General features: G+C 42.1%; 1 protein-coding gene across 1 annotated transcript in view; it reads right to left on the bottom strand.

The window, feature by feature from the left end:
• The window catches only part of col5a1 (procollagen, type V, alpha 1), a gene marked incomplete in the record, with an annotated part of 121,385 nt that overhangs the window by 42,507 nt on the left and 55,066 nt on the right, over window positions 1–23,812 (bottom strand). The window contains 18 exon segments of the mRNA XM_037692269.1: window positions 656–700; window positions 1,100–1,153; window positions 1,610–1,654; window positions 1,948–2,001; window positions 2,080–2,133; window positions 2,243–2,296; window positions 2,459–2,512; window positions 2,672–2,725; window positions 2,845–2,901; window positions 3,116–3,208; window positions 4,498–4,572; window positions 4,681–4,743; window positions 5,125–5,166; window positions 7,584–7,640; window positions 7,736–8,170; window positions 9,211–9,600; window positions 9,713–9,817; window positions 10,208–10,351. Coding sequence (XP_037548197.1) covers window positions 656–700; window positions 1,100–1,153; window positions 1,610–1,654; window positions 1,948–2,001; window positions 2,080–2,133; window positions 2,243–2,296; window positions 2,459–2,512; window positions 2,672–2,725; window positions 2,845–2,901; window positions 3,116–3,208; window positions 4,498–4,572; window positions 4,681–4,743; window positions 5,125–5,166; window positions 7,584–7,640; window positions 7,736–8,170; window positions 9,211–9,600; window positions 9,713–9,817; window positions 10,208–10,351 — 1,875 coding nt within the window.

The raw sequence follows: 23,812 nt of genomic DNA, 5'->3' as shown, positions 1-23,812 counted from the left end.
GGTTTGTTCCACTTTGGAGTAAGCTGTTGGGGGAAGAATCAGTTTTGTTTTGTGTTTCCTTGACTGATGAAGCCTTCCGGATCGAAGGCGAAACGTTTCAGCACAAACAAAAAAACTGTCCAGATGACCTGAATGAAAAATGTTGGATTCATTTGGTATTGTTGAAAAACAAAAAAATTAGTCATGTAAACTTGGTTTCTACTGTGAATCATCTCTGAGCTTTAGAGGCTGGCTTTTCTCACTTGATCAAAATCCCTCAGTTGTGGTCGGAGAACTTTTCATAATTACGTGATTTTTTTTCTCTCTATGTGGTACAATGTACTGCTACCAAAAACACACTTTTTTTGATTGAGACGCATGTTTCAATGCATTTTTAAAGTATTTTTAAGCTGCAGGATAAATAGTGGGACATAAGTGGAATACAATAAAAATGGTCATCTACTAATTTGATGCTTCAATGCTTTTACACTGGCAGCATTACTGAAAAGACCAGTCAGTATGTTGGTGCACACACAGTGGGCATTCTCACATTTACTTTTTCAATGGCATAAAAAAAAAAACTGCACCACAAATCTCACAGAATTTGTTTAATAGCTCAATTTGGTTTAACATCCTGTAACAGGTGTCTGTATTCATCAGTTCAGTCTTTACTTACAATGTTTCCTTTGGGTCCAGGGTGGCCGTCCATTCCACCAACACCCTGTGCCAAAAATGAAGAGCAAAATGAGACACAAACGAGGAGAAAAGCTTTAAATCTGTGGCACAATGATTTTTTTATTTTCAAACTGAAGACCAAAAAACAAACAAAACAATAGTAATAATTATGTCTACTCTGTATTCAGCTTGTATAAGTAATTTGCTAATTGCTCCTGGTCCTGGTGTTATAAAAATTAGCTTCTCTCCACTGTTGACAATATTCTGAAAAGTCAAACTCAAGGCCACGAGCTGCTTTCCCTCTGCTCAGTCTGTGACAACTGAGTTGTGGATTCTTTGTTCTAGCTGCACACAAGAGCCTAAAAACTGGTTCAGCTCTCTGTACAGTAAATCTTTAGCAAGACTTTGTTTGAAATGATGATAGAATGATAAAAATGGGACTCACAGGTGGTCCAGGGGGTCCCTGGGGTCCTTTTGGTCCAAGCAAACCACGAGGCCCCTACAAGAAAGAAGAGAAATCAGATTGAGTGATACCATACTTATATTGTAAAAGCAGGATCAGGAGGACACATCTTTATTTTATCCTAAATCCAACTCTATGAAACCATAATTCGAGTTATTTAACCCATCATTTTGTACTGAAAGCCCTAACCAGTGCTGCATACCCTGGTGGACAAAATGAATCATAACAAGTGATGTCAGGGTCTTTCTTGTGGAATGAAAGTGGGTGGGAGGCTAATCCGACAGCTGCGATGCTGGCTGCCAGTTTCTTTCACTTCCAGCCTGATAAACACATGCTGTGGTAGAAGCATGTCTCACTCTATAGGACTGTGATATAAGATACATGTTGTCATAGAGAGCTGATACCATCACATGATGAGAGCAGACCCTGAGCTACTCCTCCATCGCACCATCTGTGAGGTTAGACTGAATAAAAGGGCATGCTGCCACTCACTGGTTCACCAGGAAGTCCCCTGGGTCCGATCTCTCCATCATCCCCCTGTGAAAGAGATGAAGTGGGTCAGACTGTGGAGCTGGCAATGAATAATAATGGAGGAGGAAGTGAGGACATGTGGGTCACATGGACAAAAACACAGAAATAGTAGGTGAAAAAGAAACAGTCTTCTACAGTCTGTAAATGCAGAGGAAACACAAAGATTGGAAACTGATCAAAGTGAAGACAAAAAGCTGTGTGAGAGAGAGGAGAAAGAATTAGAGAAAGTGGATTTTTTAATTCAGGTGAGGAGAAGAAGAGTAACAAGAGCACAGCTCTGAACATTTTTATGTTGTTACCCTCTCTCCATCTTCTCCTGGAGCACCAGGAGGTCCAGAGGGGCCGGGTTCTCCCTAAAAAAAGTAAACATTAATGCGCTTCATAGTGATTCATATTAAAGTAATTTTCATAAAACCCATAAAACTGCTCACTCTGTGGCCTTTTTCACCAGGAAGTCCAGCCAGACCATCAAACCCTCTGTCTCCCTAAAAAATTAAAATCAATAAAACGAGTTGAAACAAATCTGCTTTTAAACTGGTTTTATGAAACCTCAAGCACTGACGCCAAATAATATTTGTATCCAGAAACAAATACCTTCGGTCCAGTCTGGCCAGGCATTCCTCTGGCACCATCAGAACCAGACCGACCCTGTAGAAACCACAGAAAATCAGCTTTGTTAAGATTCATTTTATCATTTAGATACTTGTTTATTGTGCTGAAAGTTATTAACTTTTAATACAGAAATAAACAACCTGAAACAGAAAGGGATTTATAATTCTGATGTTGCTGAAGGCTTCTTGAACAACTCACCCTCCTGCCAGGCTTTCCAGGAGGTCCAGCAGATCCCATAGGTCCACGTGGTCCCTATAAGACCAAATACTTTTATCAATCAACAATCCCGCCCACCCCCCCAACACGTTTGATTTAAATATGCAAATATTTTTGGTAATTTATTAGAAGAAATAACCAAAAAACAGCTGTTTCAAGTGTTAGCCCTAAAACACATGGAGGATATTACAGTACCTGAGGTCCAGCTTCTCCAGACTCTCCTTTCAGTCCTGATACACCAGGGGGGCCCTGGGGGGAGAAAAGTATAGATAAAAACAGATTAATGCTAAGTAAACTTACATTTTTCCAACATATGTAAAACTGTAGAACAATAGTGTTTTTGCTTGTGAGCACTGAGGAATACACACCAGAGGACCAGGTCTTCCGGTCAAACCCATTGGACCGGTGGGGCCACGCATGGCGAGCTGAACATGCACAGAAACAGAAATGTCTCAAAAAATGGAGTCTTAAAGACAAAGCATCATGCGCAAAACCCTAATCTTAAAGCTAGTTAAAAAAAAAATAATAATTAAATAGTTGGGAAATAATCAAATAGCATTAACGTAACAAAAAAAACCCACTTAATTTTGGAGAAAAAGTAAAAACCCCATGACAGTACATTTAGAGAGGAATTGTTACCCGGGCCTGCTGCATGATGGCTTGCATTTGGGCCTCTTGCGCTGAAACAGCTGGTCCCTTCTGTCCAGAATCCCCTCCAGAACTGAGTCTGAACTATGGAGGGAACAGCAGGTTTTTAAAAAGAGTAAAGCAGATAATATGAAGAGACTGCAGGGAAATAAACTATGTCATATGTTTCAACAATTAACATTCATATTTAATTAATAAAATGACTGCAATTTAAAACAACTCCAAAGATACTGTGTTAAGCATCAACTTCAAACCAGAACCGTCAGTGGCTTTTGGAGAGCCATGAGGTTCAAGTTCTACTGCCATCTGGTGGTCATCATTGAGCCTTGCACCAAGCTGGAAATAAAGTGTTGCTTGATGCTTTCTCTGGCCAACAATTGATAGATGGGTTATGGGACAGTGCTCTCAGGAGGCTGACTGTCTACAGTCACAGATGCACAGCGACAAAACAAAAAGTAAAACATGCTCCAGGATTTTTAAGAAACACTTGCAGCTGATTCAGAACATCTGCTGCAGTTTTCATGAAAGTTCTTGCAGCACAGCAACATTTCACTACACACTGTTCCTCTTCATTGTTAGTAATGTTAGATTGGTCATCAACTGTGCGTCACTCAATTCTTCACCGTCAACAAAAGGAGACAATAGGTTCTCAGCTGAAATAGGATGAAATACCCATGTCTGTTTCTCATTTCTGAAGCTCGGAGATCAGATTTCAGGTCATGCTGTCTGTCGTGGGATACACCAGAACAACTGCAGTTCCTGTACAGACAGAGCTTGCCACTTGGTTCTGCCAAACAGATCTGTGTGAACCACCAAAACCACAACTTTACATCTGTACAGCTAATCAGGCTCAAGAGCATCTTCCAAGTGCAAGAAAATCAGAGACCAGAAGGATTAAAAAAAAAAAAAAAAAGAAGAAGAAGAAAAGATTTGTTATCTGAAGCTGGGTGCAAATGAGGCTAAAGCAAAACTTAAAAGTTGCTTAGTTCTACTTCAAGAAACAGATGCCTTCCTGAAAAGCCACCTGAACATTTTAATGTTGATTTCACAGACTGAGCAGGGCGTTGTTAAATTTGAGCTGTCGGAGCCCAGAGGCGCTGTGTCACCACAAGGGGTTGCTAATGCATAAAGATAAATCTGAACATGTTTACAAGAGGTTCATTACAGTTGTTCTCATCGGAAATCCCCTTCCTCCCAGCAGACTGTGTAAAGCATGTGTCCGACTTATTGATAAAACAGACAGAGATGAATTGGACTTTGACTGAGCGTCAAGATGAAGTCATGGCAAAGGTTTTAGCCATTCAAACACTAAAGGACAGCTTTTCTAGTTTCACTGAGTTTCCTTCTCAATTTAACAACTCTAATTTACTTACAGGCAGCATCAGGACAGTTCCAGGGGGTCCTGGCAGACCATCAGCACCAGGAAGGCCAGGACGACCCGGTAGACCCTTAAATGGAAAATGACACACATATAAGCACGCACACACCCATAAACAAACAGAACTTGTGTATTTCTTGAGCACTTGAAATTTGTGAGATATAAACATTTGTCTTACCCTCTCTCCAGAATCTCCAGGACCGCCTGGTGGGCCAGAAGGACCTGGGGGTCCAGGAAGACCCTATTTTAAACAAAATACCTTATTTGATTTTTATTTGTACATGAAGGTGGCCACACACAAGGAGAAAGGAGTTCATGTAGTAAAAGGGGAGAAGTAGTGGAGCTGCAGTCTGTATTTGCTAACTCATTGTGTCAGAAGGTTGACACCATCTGCAGGGTGTCAGTACCATCAGTGTCTTTAAAACCTTCCTAACATTCCTTAAAGTTTGCCAAATTTCCAACCTCTTCAGTGTCAGACTTTAAATCTGAGCTTTTATTTTTTTTAAAGACAAACAAAATGATTATACAAAGCTGTAATATCTTCAACATCAGAAAGAGAAAATGAAGACAGAAAATGGTTGAGGATGTGGAAAGACTTACAGAATCTGACAGACTGACTTACCGTTGGCCCCTCAGGCCCTGGCGGACCTTCCAACAGCATTCCCTAAAAACACACACAAACGAATATCATGAAATGCCGCAGGAGTCTGATTGTGCCCAACAATACCTTAGCGTGCACTTTGAGCAGCTTTGGCTAAAAGAGTTAAATACACATGAAAACATTCCCCAAACCCCGATCATGGTTCCTCCCTGCTAACTCAGCACACATTCCTGCCAGTCTCTCAGGTATGCTTCCAATTTATTCAGGGGTAAGAGAGGGTGCTTGGATGCTATCAAGGCTAACACATGCTGAAATTGCACTCCAAACGGTAGGCTAAATGGACTGTATTTATTTAGTGCCTATCAAGATACTCAAAGCGATTTACAATACAATCTGTGCCCTCATTTACCCATTCATACAGCGCTCTACTAGATCTGAATCTGAATCTGTAGAGACCAGTCAGTGCTTTAGATCAGTGGTTTCTAACCCTGGTCCTTGAGGAATGTCATCCTGCATGTTTGAGTTGTTTCCCTGCTCCATCACATCTGATTCAGTGATTTTATTACTTCCTGAATTTCTGTCAGTGTCTGTTAACACCCATTCATTCAAATTGGGTGTGTAAAAGCAGGGAAACAACTAAAACATGCAGGATGGTGTTCCTCAAGACCATGGTTGGGAACAATTGCTTTTGACGACATTCATACACTAATTGGACACACACCAGAGGCAATGTAGGGTTCATTGTCTTGCCCAGGGACACTTCAACATTTGACTGCTGTTGGAATTCAACTCCCAACTCTCACATTGGAGGACAACTGCTCTAACCACTCAGCCACAGCTGCCCCAGCTGACTAGAAGCCAACAGAGGTATTTAGTTTGCACTGATTAATACATTTGCATTCTGAAATCAGACTCAGCTTTGAAATAAAAACAATTATGTCCTTCAAAAAAGTTAAATCTGGTCCTCTGGACATTAAAAAAAAAAAGCAATAAAATGTAGATACGTTTCGTCTCTCATCCGAAAGACTTCCTCAGTCTGAGGTGCTGTATTCAGCTCAGTCTCTTAAATAGCACCTTCTCAGAGTGGATCAACCAGTTTGCTGCTGACAACCAAAACCAGCTGCTCACATGGTCAAAAAGGACCATCAGCGTAACAATGGATCATTAGCACACTGATGGCTGTTTAATATTCACAGGAGGCTGAGTGATACTAGCAATCACAGCATTGTAAGAGGGGGACAGTTGAACACGGAGGCCTCCACCCCTGTTTAATGATGGACGATTTCTTCTCACAAAGATGGCCTCCTTTACTCCTCTCTCAAACCATTGTTCCTCTCTGTCCAGGATGTGAACATCTTCATCCCTGAAAGAGTGACCGCTGGCCTGGAGATGAGTGTAGACCGCAGAATCATGGCCTGATGATGATGGTCTTCTGTGCTGGGCCATCCTTTTGGCCAGTGGCTGTTTAGTTTCCCCGATGTAAGACTGATCACAGCCCTCCTGACACTGAACAGCATACACAATATTACTCTGTTTGTGCCGGGGTCCTTCTTGACCATGTGAGCAGCTGGTCTTGGCTGACAGCAGCAAACTGGTTGATCCACTCTGAGAAGGTGCTATTTAGGAGACTGATCTGAATAAAGCACCTCAGACTGAAGAAGTCTTTTGGATGAGAGACGAAACATATCTACATGTTTTTGCTTTTTTTTTTTTTTAATGTCCAGAGGACCAGATTGAACATTTTTGGATTTTTCTACCTGGATTATTGAGCATGCATCAGGATAATTATGTCATTGTTTGTTTGTTTTTTCCTCATCCTAAACAGAGGATCATTTCATCTTGTGCACTTCCTGCCTGGCTGTTGACTGCAACATGTGAGAGAAGATAGAAGTGTAAGTCCAAAAACCCACAGAGTCATCGAGGAAACAGACTCAACATTTCTGATTCCACATTTAAACACAGACAAAAGTTCATTAATACACTCAGAGGAGCTCTGAGTCATCTGTTTAAAGTAAAGCAGCTGTGAGTCTATTAGAGATAATAATAGATTATTCATCTTTATGGATACTAACATATGAGAGTGTGATTTCAGTTCAGGACTGTCTGCCTTCCACCTGACAATACAGTTTTTCTAATAGAAAAGCAGAAAAAGTTATTTTCTGTATTTAGTTCCTTCTTTCTTGTGTTTAAACACCACCCAGCCTTTGTTTAAACAATATTGTCAGTCCCTGCATGGCCTGTCTTAAAGTGTTTATATTCTGGCCCTGATAAACAGCGACGAGTTGGGCCTTGTATGAGGATATTATACAGAATTTGAGTGGGTCCAAATAAAAATGGTTTGGTGAGAAGATTCTTATTGAGGAATGAGGGATGGATTGTGTTTATATGTGGCTCACACATATGTGCCTGCATATTCAAACTGTGCACACATGCAACTTACATCTGCTGCTCAACTATGTTGTTCAAACAGAACTACTCACAGGCTCAATAACAGCGGGTTCTCCCTTCTGTCCTTTCTCACCACGAGCTCCATCCACCTATGCATCAAACATACACACACTGCATAAGTACAAAACGTTAGATCTTATTTCTATTCAGCATCGTTGTGTGGATATTTCTGTTTTTTTGTCACCTGTCCGTAGTACTCATCAGTCTCAGCAGGCAGCACTTTGCCGTCGTATTCTTCGTACATGTCAACATTTCCTAAATCACCATAGTCAGTGATGTCTTCTTCCTTGAACTTTTCCAGATCTGGGTAGTAATCGTCTCCTGTCTTGGTGGAGGTGGACCCACTGGTTCCAGTGCTGGATGATCCGCCACCAGTGGTAGAAGATCCTCCCACAGATGTAGAACCTCCACCTACAGACACGGAACCCCCACCGGAAGATACAGAACCACCTCCTACAGAAACAGAACCACTGCTGACAGATACGGAACCGCCACCTCCAGTTGAGCCACCACCGATGGTGACGGTAGAACTGCTGCTGTCCCCTCCTTCACCAGTTGTGTAGTACCCATCCACTCCATAATCATACACATCACTGTAGTCACTGTAGGAACTTTCAACCTTTAAAAACAAAGACATTTCTGTTGAGTTAAAATTATATAAAATATATGTATAATATGTTACTAAATACATGAACTATTCATACAACAACAAAAACAAACCAGAGAACAAACCTACAGGACAGAAAAACGACAAATGCTATCTTTAACAGGGCATTCATCAGTCTATTTTGCAACCTGTCAAGGTTTCTGGGACAGATGCCTATCTCCAACAGTCAAAGAGAGTCTTAAATAGGTTGTTTCCAAAACTACATTTCACAATAGTGGATAGAAAGCTTAATTGTTCACACATTCAGGGTGAAAATGTCTGGGGCCATGGTTCTTTGAGGTGCAATGTTCATTCAGGGCCAGGGATCACTCTCTTCCTCAAGCGGAGGAGTTCCCAGATCTGGGAATCTTGTTAATATGTGATGGTACGGTGGTGAGGGAGATAGATTGATGGCTCCAGTCTGTTGTGGTGAAGATGGAGCAGAGCCAAAAGACAGCTCAGTTTATTTGCTCTTCTATAATCTAACCATTATTACCTATGATCATGAGAACTGGATCATGACTGAAAGAATGGGAACCTGGATACAAGTGGCTGAAATAAACATTTATGTAGAGTGGCAGGCTCAGCCTTAGAGGTAAGGTGAGGAGCTCCATCATTCAGGGGAGCTACCTTTACTCATTGAAAGAAGCCATCTGTCTAGGATACCTCTTGGGCAAGTCCCACTGGAAGGAGACCTGGAGACAGACAGAACTCTCTGGAAATATCATAAATCCTCTTTGGCCAGGACACACCTTGAGATCCCCAGGAGGAGCTGGGGAGTGTTGGATGTCTGGATTTCACTCCTGAACTCAAACTCGGATAAGTGGCAGAAAATGGATGGATTGAAGTAATGGTTCTGTTTAGATTTCTACAGACCCAGACTGGATTTTGTTCACACACCCCACCACCACCACCACCACCACCACCCCAAAAAAAAAGAAAGTAGAACATACCAGAAGGCAAAAACAAAAATACTTAATGTACAACAAATCTGGGGTGAAAGTTCAACTTACTTTTGTTTTGTTGCTGATGACTGTTATTGTGTTTGCTCCACCAGTGGTGATGACCTTCTCATTGATTTCTGAACCAGCTTCCAGATCCACCTTGCCTCCTGCTCCTAAATCCAGCTCACCCCCAGTGCCAGTACTGGTAATTGTGATTCGGCGAGAGGTGTCACCTCCAGGTGCAGCGGTAGATTCATCATAGTAATAGTTGTTGTAGGCATCATAGCTGTCGTAGGGGGTGTTCTCATCTCGGTAAGTTTCTTCTCCTTGATTAACTGAAGATGAGCTGGATGATGAACTGGATGAAGAGCTGGTGGAGATGGCAGCAGAGCCAGTACCACCAGAACCGCCTCTCACAACTTCTTTCACAGTGCTCACCACATTATCGGCACCTACAACCTGTTAAGTACAAAATGGATCATTACTAAATAATCCAAGCCCTTTGAATAACACAAATTGTGTTGAGGAATGAAGTCCAACTGTTTTGAGCAGAAGGCTGACCGTCGAATACCTCAAATTTTGTTGTGACCGTCTCCGTTTCGGAGGTTGAATCATAAGGCTTCCCTTCAATGTCATCATAATAAGGATATTCATAATAGTAGTTTCCTTCTGTAGGCTGAAAACACACAATTATTACACTGACACTGAGTGAAAGAGAAGCAGTCAGTGATTAACATCATGGTTTAAAAAAATAGATCTACAGTTCTGTTGCCTCTGGGTGTCTGGCCATTGATCAGAACCGTATAGCTTATACTAGATCACTGTTGGAACCTGCAGCGACTGAAAGACTAATTACTTTTTCACACTTTTTCTAATGAGCCTATCATAGTTCACAGAGAGGGAAAAAAGCTACTTTTGTGTACTTAACAGGACCCAGGCAGAGCAATAGGTGCAAAAAACAAGCTTCATTTCTGAGCTTTATTGATAAACTGAACTGCCTTAAAACTGTGTTCTTAAATAAAACAAAATAAAAAATATAGACTTGAAAAGGAGGGATTTAACTCACATATTCATCTGTTTTTGCATCTGTATTGGGGTCCTGGTTCTGTGGCTGGTCAGGTACTGACACTTCACAGTCGGGGCTGTAGTGCTCACAGTAGTCATACGCAGCACGGTGGTCTGCTACAATCATTAGCTGCTGGATGTCTCCCTGGAAACCACAAAACACAGAAAAGTCATAAAATGTTGACTGGAAACAGCTCAAGGCTGTGCATGTATGTCAACAAACAGATGAGATACAGTAATAGGAGGGGAGGGGTGGGGATAAAAGCTGTATTTGAACATTGGATACAGTTCTGAACCAGGATCTGAAAATGGGTCAAGCTGAGGGTGAAAGATGAGGAATATTGTTTAAGGGTCCATCATTGTTGCTTTACAGTAGAGTTGAACAAAAAGCACAAACAAGCCATGAAGCATTCATTAGCTGCAGAGGAGACAGCACTCAAATAAAGAGGGTGTATTTTTTTAGTGCAGACACTCTACCCAGATCTACATGACACATAAAGGATTCTGCCTTTAAGCTGAACAATCAAACCTAGAAATCCAGCCAGCTGATCTGCCCTGACTTCAACGGATCAGCTGAAAGAAAAAAGTGAATGAAAAAAGAATAAACCTTTATGACAGAGCATGCAAAATAAAAATAAAAAATCACACGCACACACAAGAGAAGAAGAGAAAGAGAAGGCTCAAAAGGATCCCCAGGCTACATGGGGAGCTGGGTGTGTTCACCACATGTTCCTCTAAAGAATGCACATGGCACCAAAATGCTGTTCTGCATCTATCCAAACATGTCCTGCTCACACTTCCAAACCCAGTGATGTCACTCCACATCCATCAAACACATAGTCAACGGAGCTGAGACAGCTCCATCTCTGTAGTTCAGAGAAAACATGAAGCAACACACACATGACCCATGGTTTTAATTACGTTCATGTGCCAAAGGTCTCAAGGTTTTCTATTCTGACAAACAGAAATTGGTTGAATTTGTGGTCTGACCAAAGACTATTCGCTGAAGAGCTCAACTCCTACAGTTTTACTGAAACATACCACAATAAAGTCCTTGTCTTAGATCTTTAATGAATCTTACAAAGCCCTCACAAGTTGTTGCTTCCTGCCCTGACTATCAGAAGAAAAAAAAAATCTAACCCTTCCTCCAAAACAAAGAGACAACAGCAACCATTGCACACAACTCTCATACAAAGGGAAGATTTGGCATCATCTTGCAAAACCTGTTCCACATAAAATGAACACTGTTTCTTGTAGACCTGCAGGGGTTAGTTTTAAGTTAGGTAATGAGCTCAAAGGGTGACATTTGAAGTGAAATTTGGACACAGAAAGCTTCCTGCATTTATCATATACAACATCACATCATCTGCAAAAACATTAACACAGAAAGTAGCCAGAAAACATGAAGCTTACATTTATTGAATGTTTATAACTTAAATAATAATAATAATAATAATAAATACTTGAATATTATTCCAGGCGGATACGTCACAAATCCCTTTCAGAGATTTTTTTTTCTCAGTAAGTTTAGCAAAGATTGGTCAAAATCCAACAACTATGTCTGAACACGTTAAACATACTGCCTGTAACAAATTTTTAACATTTAATTTAAACTCAAACTCTTGAATGAAGGAATGCAAAATTCACAGTAGAGCCTTTTTCCTCATCAAATCATCTTTAATCTATTATCAGCATATGATTTTAAGACCTTTGATCTTAAAAGCTTGGCAAGTATATGCCCATGCCTAGATAAGTCAAAAAGAGATTTCATGCTGTTGGGCTTGAAGCTAATGCATCTCGTCAGTCAAATGTTTACTCAGCTCCCAGCAAGCTGGTACATTCAGCATCCTCTCAGCGCAACAACATACTCAGAGCAAACACATGCTTGTAGTAACAAACGTAGTTTTCTAGAGAACTCAGAGACAAATGAAACAAATGTACAAAAGTGCAGTTTTAGCTAATGTAGCATTCTTTCATTTAGGTACGATATTTTTAAGTCAAACTTTTTTATGGTCCTAAAAAAACAAATTTAAAAGCAGGATCTTGTTCAACTATCCATTTTCCCTGTCTGAACAAAGACTTCTGACCTTTCCTCCACCTCTCTGCTCTAAGATTAATATCATGGCTGACAGAGTGGCAACTATTAATACCTATTTGGCAGAACATTATGTCAAGAATGACCAGACTTTTATTTCAAGTTGTTTCATTTCTGTGTGAGAAGTTGATGATCAGACCTAAATGGTTCTAGGGTCCCATCTAGTCCTCTGACTTTAGTTGGTGTGTTATATAGTGCCTGAGAAGTGTGCACAGTGATCAGTGTACCTGCTGAATATTTGTCAGCGAATCACAGGATGGTGGCTGTAATGCTTTTTCTCAAAAGATGAACAATATCAGAAAGGGAAGATAATTTTTAAAGATTTGACTGTATTGTGTAAATGAATTTAGAATGCCAGAAGATGCAGTCATCAGAATTATTTACTCTGATTTAAATATTTAATCTGTAGCCAGAAGGCGTCATGCAGGGTCTGCTGCACCCCAACTGTTTGGAATATTTTCAGTTGACTTTCTCACTTTTTTATTTTTGTTGCTTATTTGTTTATTTTGTCACAATACATATCCTCTAAGCCCAGATCTAAATATTATTAAAAGCTGAAAACAGACATGATGCCATTTTCTGAAATAGTAGCTGAAAATTGGACAGCAAGCTGTAGAGAGCAAATAAACGTTTTTTTTATTTTTGTTCTTTTCTGTTGAACATTTTAATGATTCATTTACATTTCCTGTGCACTTTTGAACTATGGGGGAAAATGATATGAATGTTATAACATAGGTGTTCTGACTCACATTTGAAAATCTAATTTATTTGCAAAGTCTATTAAAAACAATCAGAACATGAATTCCTGAATTATATTTTTGTTTAGAAAGAGCATCAACACTAAAATAAAATGAGAAGATGCTTAGGCTGTGCCTTCTGTAACCTGAAGCAAAGAAAAGAAAAACAAGTCCTAAATATGCCAGTTGAGTTACTCACATTTTTTTTTATTACTGAGAGTTGTGACTGCTGGAATCACATTGAGTCTGTGTTTTGGTAAATTGAAGGCTCATGATAATCATCTACAAGTTTGATGTTTGTGAGACTAATTTCCAACTGCTGTCCAATGATGTGCAAGTTAATTTGTTTTTAATCAAATAATCTCATGAACCTCTTGATAGTTTTTAATGAAATTCTCAGAAAGTAACTATCGGATGTGCATCTACATCTAGCTAACTTCTGAGGTCAACCAAATTCATTACGGCCATTTCAGCTAATCAAACTTAGCTAACACAAAAATAGCAGTAACTCAATAGTTTTGATAAATTTTAAGCTAGAAGTTGATGTGGTAGTAGCCGAGAGTCATTTACAATAAGCAAAGCACTAACACATTGCACAAGGTTTTTGTATTAAATGGCATTGACAATTGAAGTCAATCATGTCTGTCTGTTAACAAAATATCTCATGACCTGCTGGATGGATTTTATTAAAACTCTCAAATGGGATAAGTATCTACAAGTGATTTATCATTGGTACCTAAATTATTTTAAATGGCCGTCATAGCTTTATCAACCTTAGGTAATACAACAATTAATATAATTCAGTTATTTTAAAGTTATTGAGATATAACCTGGTTTTGTAGTAGCTGAAACTTATCCCTAACACATATTCTGAATGCTAACGCATTGCACAAGATCTTTTGATATCACTTTAGATTAGATTGTGCATAACAGTATTTTCAAACTTTTATCAAAATTACTATACCTCCATCACTTCTCAACATTAAGTGATATCAGTTTAAAACTCTGGCATGGAAGTTTTTAATTCTTTCTGCTTTTGTCATAACTTTTCCCCCCGGTATCATCCTAATGTTCAATCTCTTTATTCCAGCAGAAGCTCAGTGTCCCACAGCTGTGCAGAGGTGGATGATGGATGTTCAGTGTTTAAAATGAGGTCACACTCAAACAGAAATAAGCCTCCTGGTGCTCTGCAAGTCTTTTCTGTTCACATTCCATTCTTGTTGGTTTCTTTTTCCTCCATCTCCCGGAGCAGTGTGAGGAATGTCAAGGCTGATTATCCCAACCTAAATTCAGCTGGATGAGATGATTCATCATAAACCTCCAGTCTAATAAGAACACTCTCCGAGCATCATGGGAAATGTGGTTAATGATGTGTGACACATACACAAAGTGGAGTGCAGTTGGAGGAGTTTCACTGAATCTGTTTCACTCTAAAAGCTTGTGTGTGTGTGAGCAGTTGTACTGGGGAGAAACTGACTGATACCCCACTGAGTGTCCTGCCCAGCAATTTATTATCCAATAGAAGTCCTGTCATTCTGCACATTGTCACATGTATTTAACTGTGAAACATCCAGCAAAACTGCATAAAGTACTAGGGATGCTTAGCAGAGATTGTTGGCTTTAGTGGCTGCCAGATTGGGCCATCAAACACAACTAGATCTAGTTTAATTTGGGGTTTAAAGTTTTAAATTACTTATAACTTGTTATCACCACCCACTGTAAAAGATGGACAATAATGCGGCTGTGGCTGAGTGGTTAGAGCAGTCGTCCTCCAATGCAAGAGTTGGGGGTTCGAATCCACCAGCAGTCACATGCTGAAGTGTCCCTGGGCAAGACACTGAACCCCTCATAGCCGCTGATGTGTGTCCCATCAGTGTATGAATGTGATAAAGCTCTGATTAGTCTCTTTAGAATGATTTGTTCAATTAGCTTTGTAGAGATCTAGTAGAGTGCTGTATGAATGGGTAAATGAAGACACAGATTGTAGTGTAAAGCGCTTTGAGTATCTTGAAATATGATAGAAAAGTGCTATATAAGTACAGTTCATTTACCAGATGTTGGTGTGGTAGTACCTAAATATTTACCTCAACATGTACTCCGAGTATTAACAGATTGCATGAAATCTTTGCTTAAAATGTTAACATTAACTGTTGGAGTCAGTCCTGTTGGTCTGTTAGCAAAGTTTGTTGTGAACAACTGGACACATTTTAATGTCATTTTAAGAAAATAACCACTGGATATTCATCTACAACTGATTGGCTTTGGATTCTAATTGATTCAAGGTTAGCACAGCTAAGCGTGCTTAGCAAAGACAAAAATGTTTAACACAGTTTTTCAGATATTCAGCTAAAGTTTGTTGTGTTATAGCTGAAAGTAATTCCATTCTTTCATGCTGAATGCTAAGAGATTATGCTAAATATATGTTTGGTAAACTTGGCAAGCAGGCAACAATATGCAACCTTTTAAAGAATGGTAATTTTGTTTTAAATTATTAATGTGATTGTTTTCCCTTCTAGTAAATTAACCAAGTTTCAAAACAGTTGTAGAGTGCAAACTGTGAAAACCTCTAACAAGCACTGATACACTAAATGAATGAGTGTTGGGCCGAATCACACACTACAAGTGTTGTTAAAGTTCTGATCAACTGGAGCCACGAGTCAGAGCATTCATAGCATATCAATCAAGCAACACTGGAGCCAAATGTTATATAGGTTGCTGCTTTACAGATGCAAGGAAGCTGTAAATATTCCCGTACTTTACTCCAGCTCAAAGCTGCTGCCAAATGCCTCATTTCACATTCTGGTGCTGAGCAGTCTGCTCAGCTCACAAACCCAATTGGGTCTGAGATTTATTAACTGCATTTCTATAGATGTTATAGAGTTTAAATTCCTGCTGCACCCTCTGTACGTGCAGAGTCAGCTATTTGGCATTAACTGGACACTAAAGCTAACAAATAAAAACAGACAACTTCTTAAAGTGTTATCAACCAGAGTTGATAGTCAGAAGCAGAACCAGGACACCTAAAACTGTAAGAACCACAAAACATATGCAATCAGCATTTCTCATAGAAAAGGGACATTATTTACTCTGCAGACTCATGTGGCACATCATTTACCTATAACAGGACTGTGTTTCCAGTGTCTTCTACAGTTCTGATTCTGATACAGTTCTAATAAATCGGGTTATGTCCTGTGTCCAGTGAGTTTACAAAAAACTCATTTGGACATAAAACATAAACATGAATCTATGGCTCCATCTTCTATACCACAGAAAACAAGATAACATCTCAGTATGTCATTTCTGCATTTTAATAAAGACAGACTCTCATGGGCTGTGAGACTGCCATGTTTAAGCCGTGCTGGACTATCAGGTTGTGTCCAGATGGGGGCAGGAGAGAGCTCCACTGAACACTGAGCCAAATCTGTCTCCATCTGAGTCTGACTCAAACAGAGAGTGGACGGAGTTCAATGTGTTCCTACTTCAAGAAGGAAAGAATGTGACATATACAACAGAAGAAATGGTGGTTTTAAAAGCAGCATAACTCAGTGAGAGGAATCAGATAAGAAGAAATTCAACACTTCACACATGAATTTTACTTTTGTTTTTTTCTCTCTGAAAACAGAAAGCTTCTATTTATTTAAATAAAACCTTCAGTAAAACATTGCTTATAACTTCATCTCTGTGTTCTATAGAACACAGAGATGAAGTTATAAGGGCTATTCAAGTAAATTATTCAAGTAAATTAATCAGGGGGCACAGTTACTGAAATCCAAGAGCTCAGGAGCCAGATATCCAGCAGTTATTGTCATTAAGCAAGTATGTTTTATGGTTTAAAATCTAGTTTTATTTAAAAATGAACCTATTGAAGGGCCGAACTGAGTTCTTTTGTGGGCCTAATTTGGCCCCTGGGCCGCCAGTTGAATTGCCCTGCTCTATCACAATCAGAGAACATCTGTTATAACAAAAACAAGAAAAAGCAGCTAAAAAAAGATCAACTCTTGTTAAGTTCGCCAATCCTTATTATTATCCTCTTCAAAATGTTTGTCCTGTATCTCACTGTGAAGCTTTAAAATCCAACATGCAAATTATACACCAAAACACGCAAATCAATCAGGAATTGTATGCTCTGACTTTTGATAACGATCCATCACAAAACACTGACAAGACTGAAAGAAAGAAATAATGGAGATTAAAAGAATTTTGATTGAACACCTGAAAAAACTAACAAAGTCCATGCTCAATAATCCAGGTATACAATCCAACATTTTTCAGTCAGGTCATCTGGACCTGAATTTTTTTTTTTTTTTTTATGTTATAGCTTAGCCAACATTTACAGAAGAAACATCAATCAAAGTGGAAAAGGGTCTCAGAATGTTAGACTTTACATGTCTGAGCTGCCATTCTGCTCTTTTACAGTTTTCACACAATCACTGCTTAAGTTTTATGGTTTTTACAGACTTTATCAGAGAATGTTCAACAAGAGTTTAAATCACACCAACTTTTGAGCTGTCTAAAGTTTTTAAATCTTTTGCTAACAAACCCTTCCTACAGCCAAGTCTTTGTTTGGTACATTAAAATAGTCATACTGTCATGCTTCTGCCTCTTTGTGCCATGATCTGCTGCTCTTGCTCTCTGCCATGCCCCCTCTGCACTTTCTGCTCATCAGCCCTGATTTACTGTACCAATTCGGAGCCACATTTATAGACTCCTCTCACCACTCCAATCTGCCAGAAAATCAAATCACTCATGGTAATAGATGTCCAATGTTCTTATTACAGCCTTGTCTGACCTTCACATCTTGACCTCACACCTGCCTCTTGGAAATCCCCATCTGTCTATTCCCTGCCTGCTCTTGTTTTGACTTTCTGACCTTGTTACAGACTACCCCTTCTGGCTCAAGGATTACGACTCACAGATTATCATATGGATTTGGATCTGGATCTCTGCCCTTCTGTGTATGACCTCCGCCTCTTCACCTGAACCTTGCTTTTGGATTATCCCTCTGACGATGATCTTCTCAGCTCGGCCCTGCAGCTGCATTTCACCCAGTGACGATGACATCATCTTGCCCAACACCTTCAGGTGGCTCCCACCCCTCCTGTTTAAGAAGACTGGTCCTGCCACTGGATTCTGACTTCCACTAGCAGCTGCATTTCAATAAACTTTATAACCATTCTTGTTGTCTGGCATCATATACAAATCCTAAAACCCTATTCTTGTCACATACTTCAAAATATACCAATGTTTGCCTTTTTTTCACCCTGCTATGTATGCTGCTGCTAGAGAACTGTTTTCTTTGAAATCCCCCCAGAATGCTGAGAGTACACACCTAAGCTTCTTGAGAATTCACTTGCATTTAGACTTAAAATAACTTATTTTTACCTTGTCTCATCTCCTCTATAAAATCCTGTAGAAACATCAAAATTCACAGACGTGACCACCAGAGTCCCCTGTCATGGTTCATGAGTTTTGAAGATCTGTTTGTTTGAAACTTTTCAGTCAGTTTTTGTCTGCCACTTATTAAAATACAAGCAGGTGTGTGGTTACCATATATTTTTTTCCTTTCAAAGGACAATTTACATTCATATAAATGTGTATGGTATGTATAAATTTCTCACCAATATAAATGTGCTAGAATTAGCTCAATAGTTAAATTTAAATTATTGTCCTTTGTAAAATAGTGTACAAACCAAATACAACAGTCCATATAATTCCATGTCATATCATTCATTCAACCTTTATTTAAACAGGTTAATCCCATTGAGCTTTGAGGACTCATTTTTCAAGAGAGACCTGATTTCTTAACAAAGAGTGATGACAGCAATAGATAACAACGACAGCAATACACGATCATAAAATAGGCATACAAAATTATTATTATTATTATTATTTCTTTTACAAATCAAAACAAAATAGCAACCAAAAGGACAATCAAGAGGAATAGCAGCAAAAAACAGTTAGATCACAAGACGATTTAGAAAACTAAAAACAGGACAATGTCTGCATTGGCTTTTGCCAGGTACTTAACAGGATTTTAAAGTCACTAGAGAGGTCAAGGTCAAGAGCTTCAGATCTTTTTGCAAGGTTTTCCAGGAAATAGGGGCGCCGTAGGAGAAGGCTCGTTTGCCTACTTCAGACCTCACTGAGGGAACACTGCATGTACATGTAACAATGTCCTGATAGTGCACGCTCTAGCTGCACTTGCGCAGAGACATGTAGGAGGAGATGTATGAAGGCAGCAGACCGAGGAGTGATTTAAAGATGAAAATGTACCAAAGGAAGAGTCTGCATGAGGTTAATGATGACCAGTTAACCAGTGAATACAGGGTGCAATGATGGGTACGATAGTTACAGCCAGTTATAAATCATAATGCACCGTGATAGGCAGCATCCAGCATCTGCAGGGTGCTTGTAGCTAATTTCATGTAGCTAATTTCACCGTAGTCGATGAAGAGAAGGAAAGTCGCAGTTACAAGGTGTTTCCTAGTGTTCATAATTAGACAGGATCTGTTTCTGAAAAAAACAGATAACACGGTAAGGTGACAGCCCCTCCCTGGGCTGCCACCTTACCGTGGTGGAGGGGTTTGAGTGTCCCAATGATCCTAGGAGCCATGCAGTAAGGGGCTTTATGCCCCTAGTAGGGTCACCCATGGCAGACAGGTCCTAGGTGAGGGACCAGACAAAGTGCAGCCCAAAGACCCCAATGATGAGAAACACAAATGGACCTAGTGTTCCCTTGCCCGGACGTGGGTCACCGGGGCCCCACTCTGGAGCCAGGCCTGGAGTTGGGGCACGCGGGCGAGCGCCTGGTGGCCGGGCTTTTACTCATGGAGCTTGGCCGGGCACAGCCCGAAGAGGAGACGTGGGTCCCCCTTCCCATGGGCTCACCACCTGTGGGAGGGGCCAAAGGGGTCGGGTGTAATGTGGGATGGGTGGTGGCCGAGGGCGGGGACCCTGGCGGTCTGATCCTCGGCTTCAGAAGCTGGCTATTGGGACGTGGAATGTCACCTCACTGGTGGGGAAGGAGCCTGAGCTGGTGTGTGAGGCTGAGAGGTTCCGGCTAGAAATAGTCGGACTCACCTCTACGCATGGCTTGGGCTCTGGAACCAGTTTCCTTGAGAGGGGCTGGACACTCTTCCACTCTGGAGTTGCCCCTGGTAAGAGGCGCCGAGCAGGCATGGGCGTACTTATTGCCCCCCAACTTGGTGCCTGTGTATTGGGGTTCACCCCGGTGAATGAGAGGGTGGCCTCCTTCCACCTACGTGTGGGGGGACGGGTTCTGACTGTCGTTTGTGCTTATGCACCAAACGGCAGTTCAGATTATCCACCCTTTCTGGAGTCCTTGGAGGGGGTACTGGAAAGTGCACCTTCTGGGGACTCCCTTGTTCTGCTGGGGGACTTCAATGCTCATGTGGGCAATGACAGTGAGACCTGGAGGGGTGTGGTTGGGAGGAACGGCCCCCCTGATCTGAACCAGAGTGGTGTTCTGTTGTTGGACTTCTGTGCTCGTCATGGATTGTCAATAACGAACACCTTGTTCAAGCATAAGGGTGTCCATATGTGCTCTTGGCACCAGGACACCCTAGGCCGCAGTTCGATGATCGACTTTGTCATCGTCTCATCTGATCTGCGGCCACATGTCTTGGACACTCGGGTGAAGAGAGGGGCGGAGCTGTCAACTGATCACTACCTGGTGGTGAGTTGGCTCCGATGGTGGGGGAGGATGCCTGTCAGACCTGGCAGACCCAAATGTATTGTGAGGGTTTGCTGGGAACGTCTGGCAGAGTCTCCTGTGAGACGGAGTTTCAACTCCCACCTCTGGGAGAACTTTGAACATGTTCTGAGGGAGGTGGGGGACATTGAGTCTGAGTGGACCATGTTTCGTGCCTCTATTGTCGAGGCGGCTCACCAGAGCTGCGGCCGCAAGGTTGTCGGTGCCTGTCGCGGCGGCGACCCTCGAACCCGATGGTGGACACCGTCGGTGAGGGATGCTGTCAGGCTGAAGAAGGAGTCCAATAGGGCCTTTTTGGCCTGTGGGACCCCGGAAGCAGCTGATGGGTACCGGCAGTCCAAGCGACATACGGCTCGGGTGGTTGCTGAGGCAAAAACTCGGGCATGGGAGGAGTTCGGAGAGGCCATGGAGAACGACTTCCGCACGGCTTCGAGACGATTCTGGTCCACCATCCGGCGTCTCAGGGGGGGAAAGCGGTACGCCACCAACACTGTTTATAGTGGGAGTGGTGTGCTGATGACCTCAACTTGGGATGTTGTGGGTCGGTGGGTGGAATACTTTGAAGACCTCCTCAATCCCACCGGCACGTCTTCCACTGAGGAAGCGGAGCCTGGGGACTCTGGGTCGGGCCCTCCAGTCTCTGGTGCTGAGGTCACCGAGGTGGTTAAAAAGCTCCTCGGTGGCAGGGCCCCGGGGGTGGATGAGATTCGCCCAGAGTTCCTTAAGGCTCTGGATGTTGTAGGGTTGTGTTGGCTTACGCGACTCTGCAATAATGCGTGGACATCGGGGGAAGTTCCCCATGATTGGCAGACCGGGGTGGTGGTCCCCCTATTCAAAAAGGGGGACCATAGAGTGTGTTCCAACTACAGGGGAATCACGCTTTTAAGCCTCCCTGGTAAGGTCTATTCGGGGGTTCTGGAGAGGAGGGTCCGTCGGATAGTCGAACCTCGGATTCAGGAGGAACAGTGCAGTTTTCATCCTGGCCGTGGAACACTGGACCAGCTCTACACTCTCAGCAGGGTCCTGGAGGGTGCGTGGGAGTTTGCCCAACCAGTCTACATGTGCTTTGTGGACTTGGAGAAGGCGTTTGACCGCGTCCCTTGGGGGGCCCTGTGGGGGGTACTCTGGGAGTATGGGGTACCGGGCCCTTTGATACGGGCTGTTAGGTCCCTGTATGACCGGTGTCAGAGCCTGGTCCGCATCGCCGGCAGTAAGTCGGGCTTGTTCCCGGTGAGAGTTGGACTCCGCCAAGGTTGCCCTTTGTCACAGATTCTGTTCATAACTTTTATGGACAGAATTTCTAGGCGCAGCCAAGGTGTTGAGGGGATCCGTTTTGGTGGCCTTAGGATTGCGTCTCTGCTTTTTGCAGATGATGTGGTCTTATTGGCTTCATCAGATCGTGATCTACAGCTTTCGCTGGAGCGGTTCGCAGTCGAATGCGATGCGGCCGGGATGAAGATCAGTTCCTCCAAATCCAAGGCCATGGTCTTGAGCCGGAAAAGGGTAGAGTGCCCTCTCCGGGTCAGGGAGGGGGTCCTACCCCAAGTGGAGGAGTTCAAGTATCTTGGGGTCTTGTTCACGAATGAGGGAAAAATGGAGCGTGAGATCGATAGGCGGATAGGTGCAGCGTCTGCAGTGAAGCAGGCGCTGTACAGGTCTGTCGTGGTGAAGAGAGAGCTGAGTCAAAAGGCGAAGCTCTCAATTTACAGATTGATCTACGTTCCCACCCTCATCTATAGTCACGAGCTTTGGGTTGTGATCGAAAGAATGAGATCTCGGATACAAGTGGCCGAAATGAGTTTTCTCCGCAGGGTGTCTGGGCTCTCCCTTAGAGACAGGGTGAGAAGCTCGATCATCCGGGAGGGACTCGGAGTAGAGCCGCTGCTTCTCCACGTCGAGAGGAGCCAGTTGAGGTGGCTTGGGCATCTGTTTAGGATGCCTTCTGGACGCCTCCCTGGTGAGGTGTTCTGGACACGTCCCACCGGAAGGAGGCCCAGAGGAAGACCCAGGACACGCTGGAGGGACTATGTTTCTCAGCTGGCCTGGGAACGCCTCGGGATTCCCCGGGAAGAGCTGGCCCAAGTGGCTGGGGAGAGGGAAGTCTGGGCCTCCCTACTTAGGCTGCTACCCCCGCGACCCAACCCCGGATAAGCGGAAGAAAATGGATGGATGGATGTTTCTGAAAAAGAAACCCAATTTAAATTTCAGTTTCCTTATCATCGTATTTGGCAGCACAACAGCTCAGTGGGTAGCACAGCAAGAAGGTCCTGAGTTCAATCCCTGTTTGAACCTGGGGTCTTTCTGGGTGGAGTTTGCATGTTCTTCTCGTGCTTGCATGGGTTTTCTCCGGGTACTCCAGTTTCCTCCCACAGACAAAAAACGTGCATGCTAGGCTGCCTTCAGGCCCAGGCCTCCATTGCAAAATAGAGCTGTGATCTCAATGGGATTTGCCTGGTTAAATAAAGGTTAATAAATAAAGATACCAAATAATATCAAAATATATAGTGTCCAAAATGAGCAACTGGCAGCAACATTAATATTTCCCTTTATCTTTTTTGTTGTTTCACTTTTATTTAGTTCATACATCATGTCATTTTTTTCTTACCACAGATTATTACATAGTTAGATTGGAGTTTTGGATAGTAGATGCATCAGAACTGTTGAAAAATTCTTTAGAAATATTCTAGTTTTACTTATTTTTTTCTGCAGTATGAGGAGAAAAGAGTGGGAGGAGGATACAACTCTCAGAGGTCTAAGGTCCTTGGGTGATTCTAGGGCAAGCTACTATCACTGCATTTTTACACCATCAGCCATGAACTCTGAGCCCTGTCTGGAGTCTTCTGCCAAACCACACCACTATAATGCCAGCACCTGGACATTATCCAGTCAAACCAAATAAATAAAAAAGCAAAGAGCCTGGAGAGCAAAAGTCAGCTCACTGGGTTGCTATCAATCAGCATAAACACACAAACAAAGCAGAATCCTGTTGTGAACATACCTGTGCATTCATTCACACCTGTACCACATGTGTGATTGCACAGA

The sequence above is a fragment of the Nematolebias whitei genome, chromosome 18, assembly GCF_014905685.2.
Source record: "Nematolebias whitei isolate Nwh7 chromosome 18, NemWhi1, whole genome shotgun sequence".
NCBI lineage: Eukaryota > Metazoa > Chordata > Actinopteri > Cyprinodontiformes > Rivulidae > Nematolebias > Nematolebias whitei.
The sequence above is the reverse complement of the archived record's forward strand: the minus strand, read 5'-3'. Positions and strand labels throughout refer to the sequence as shown.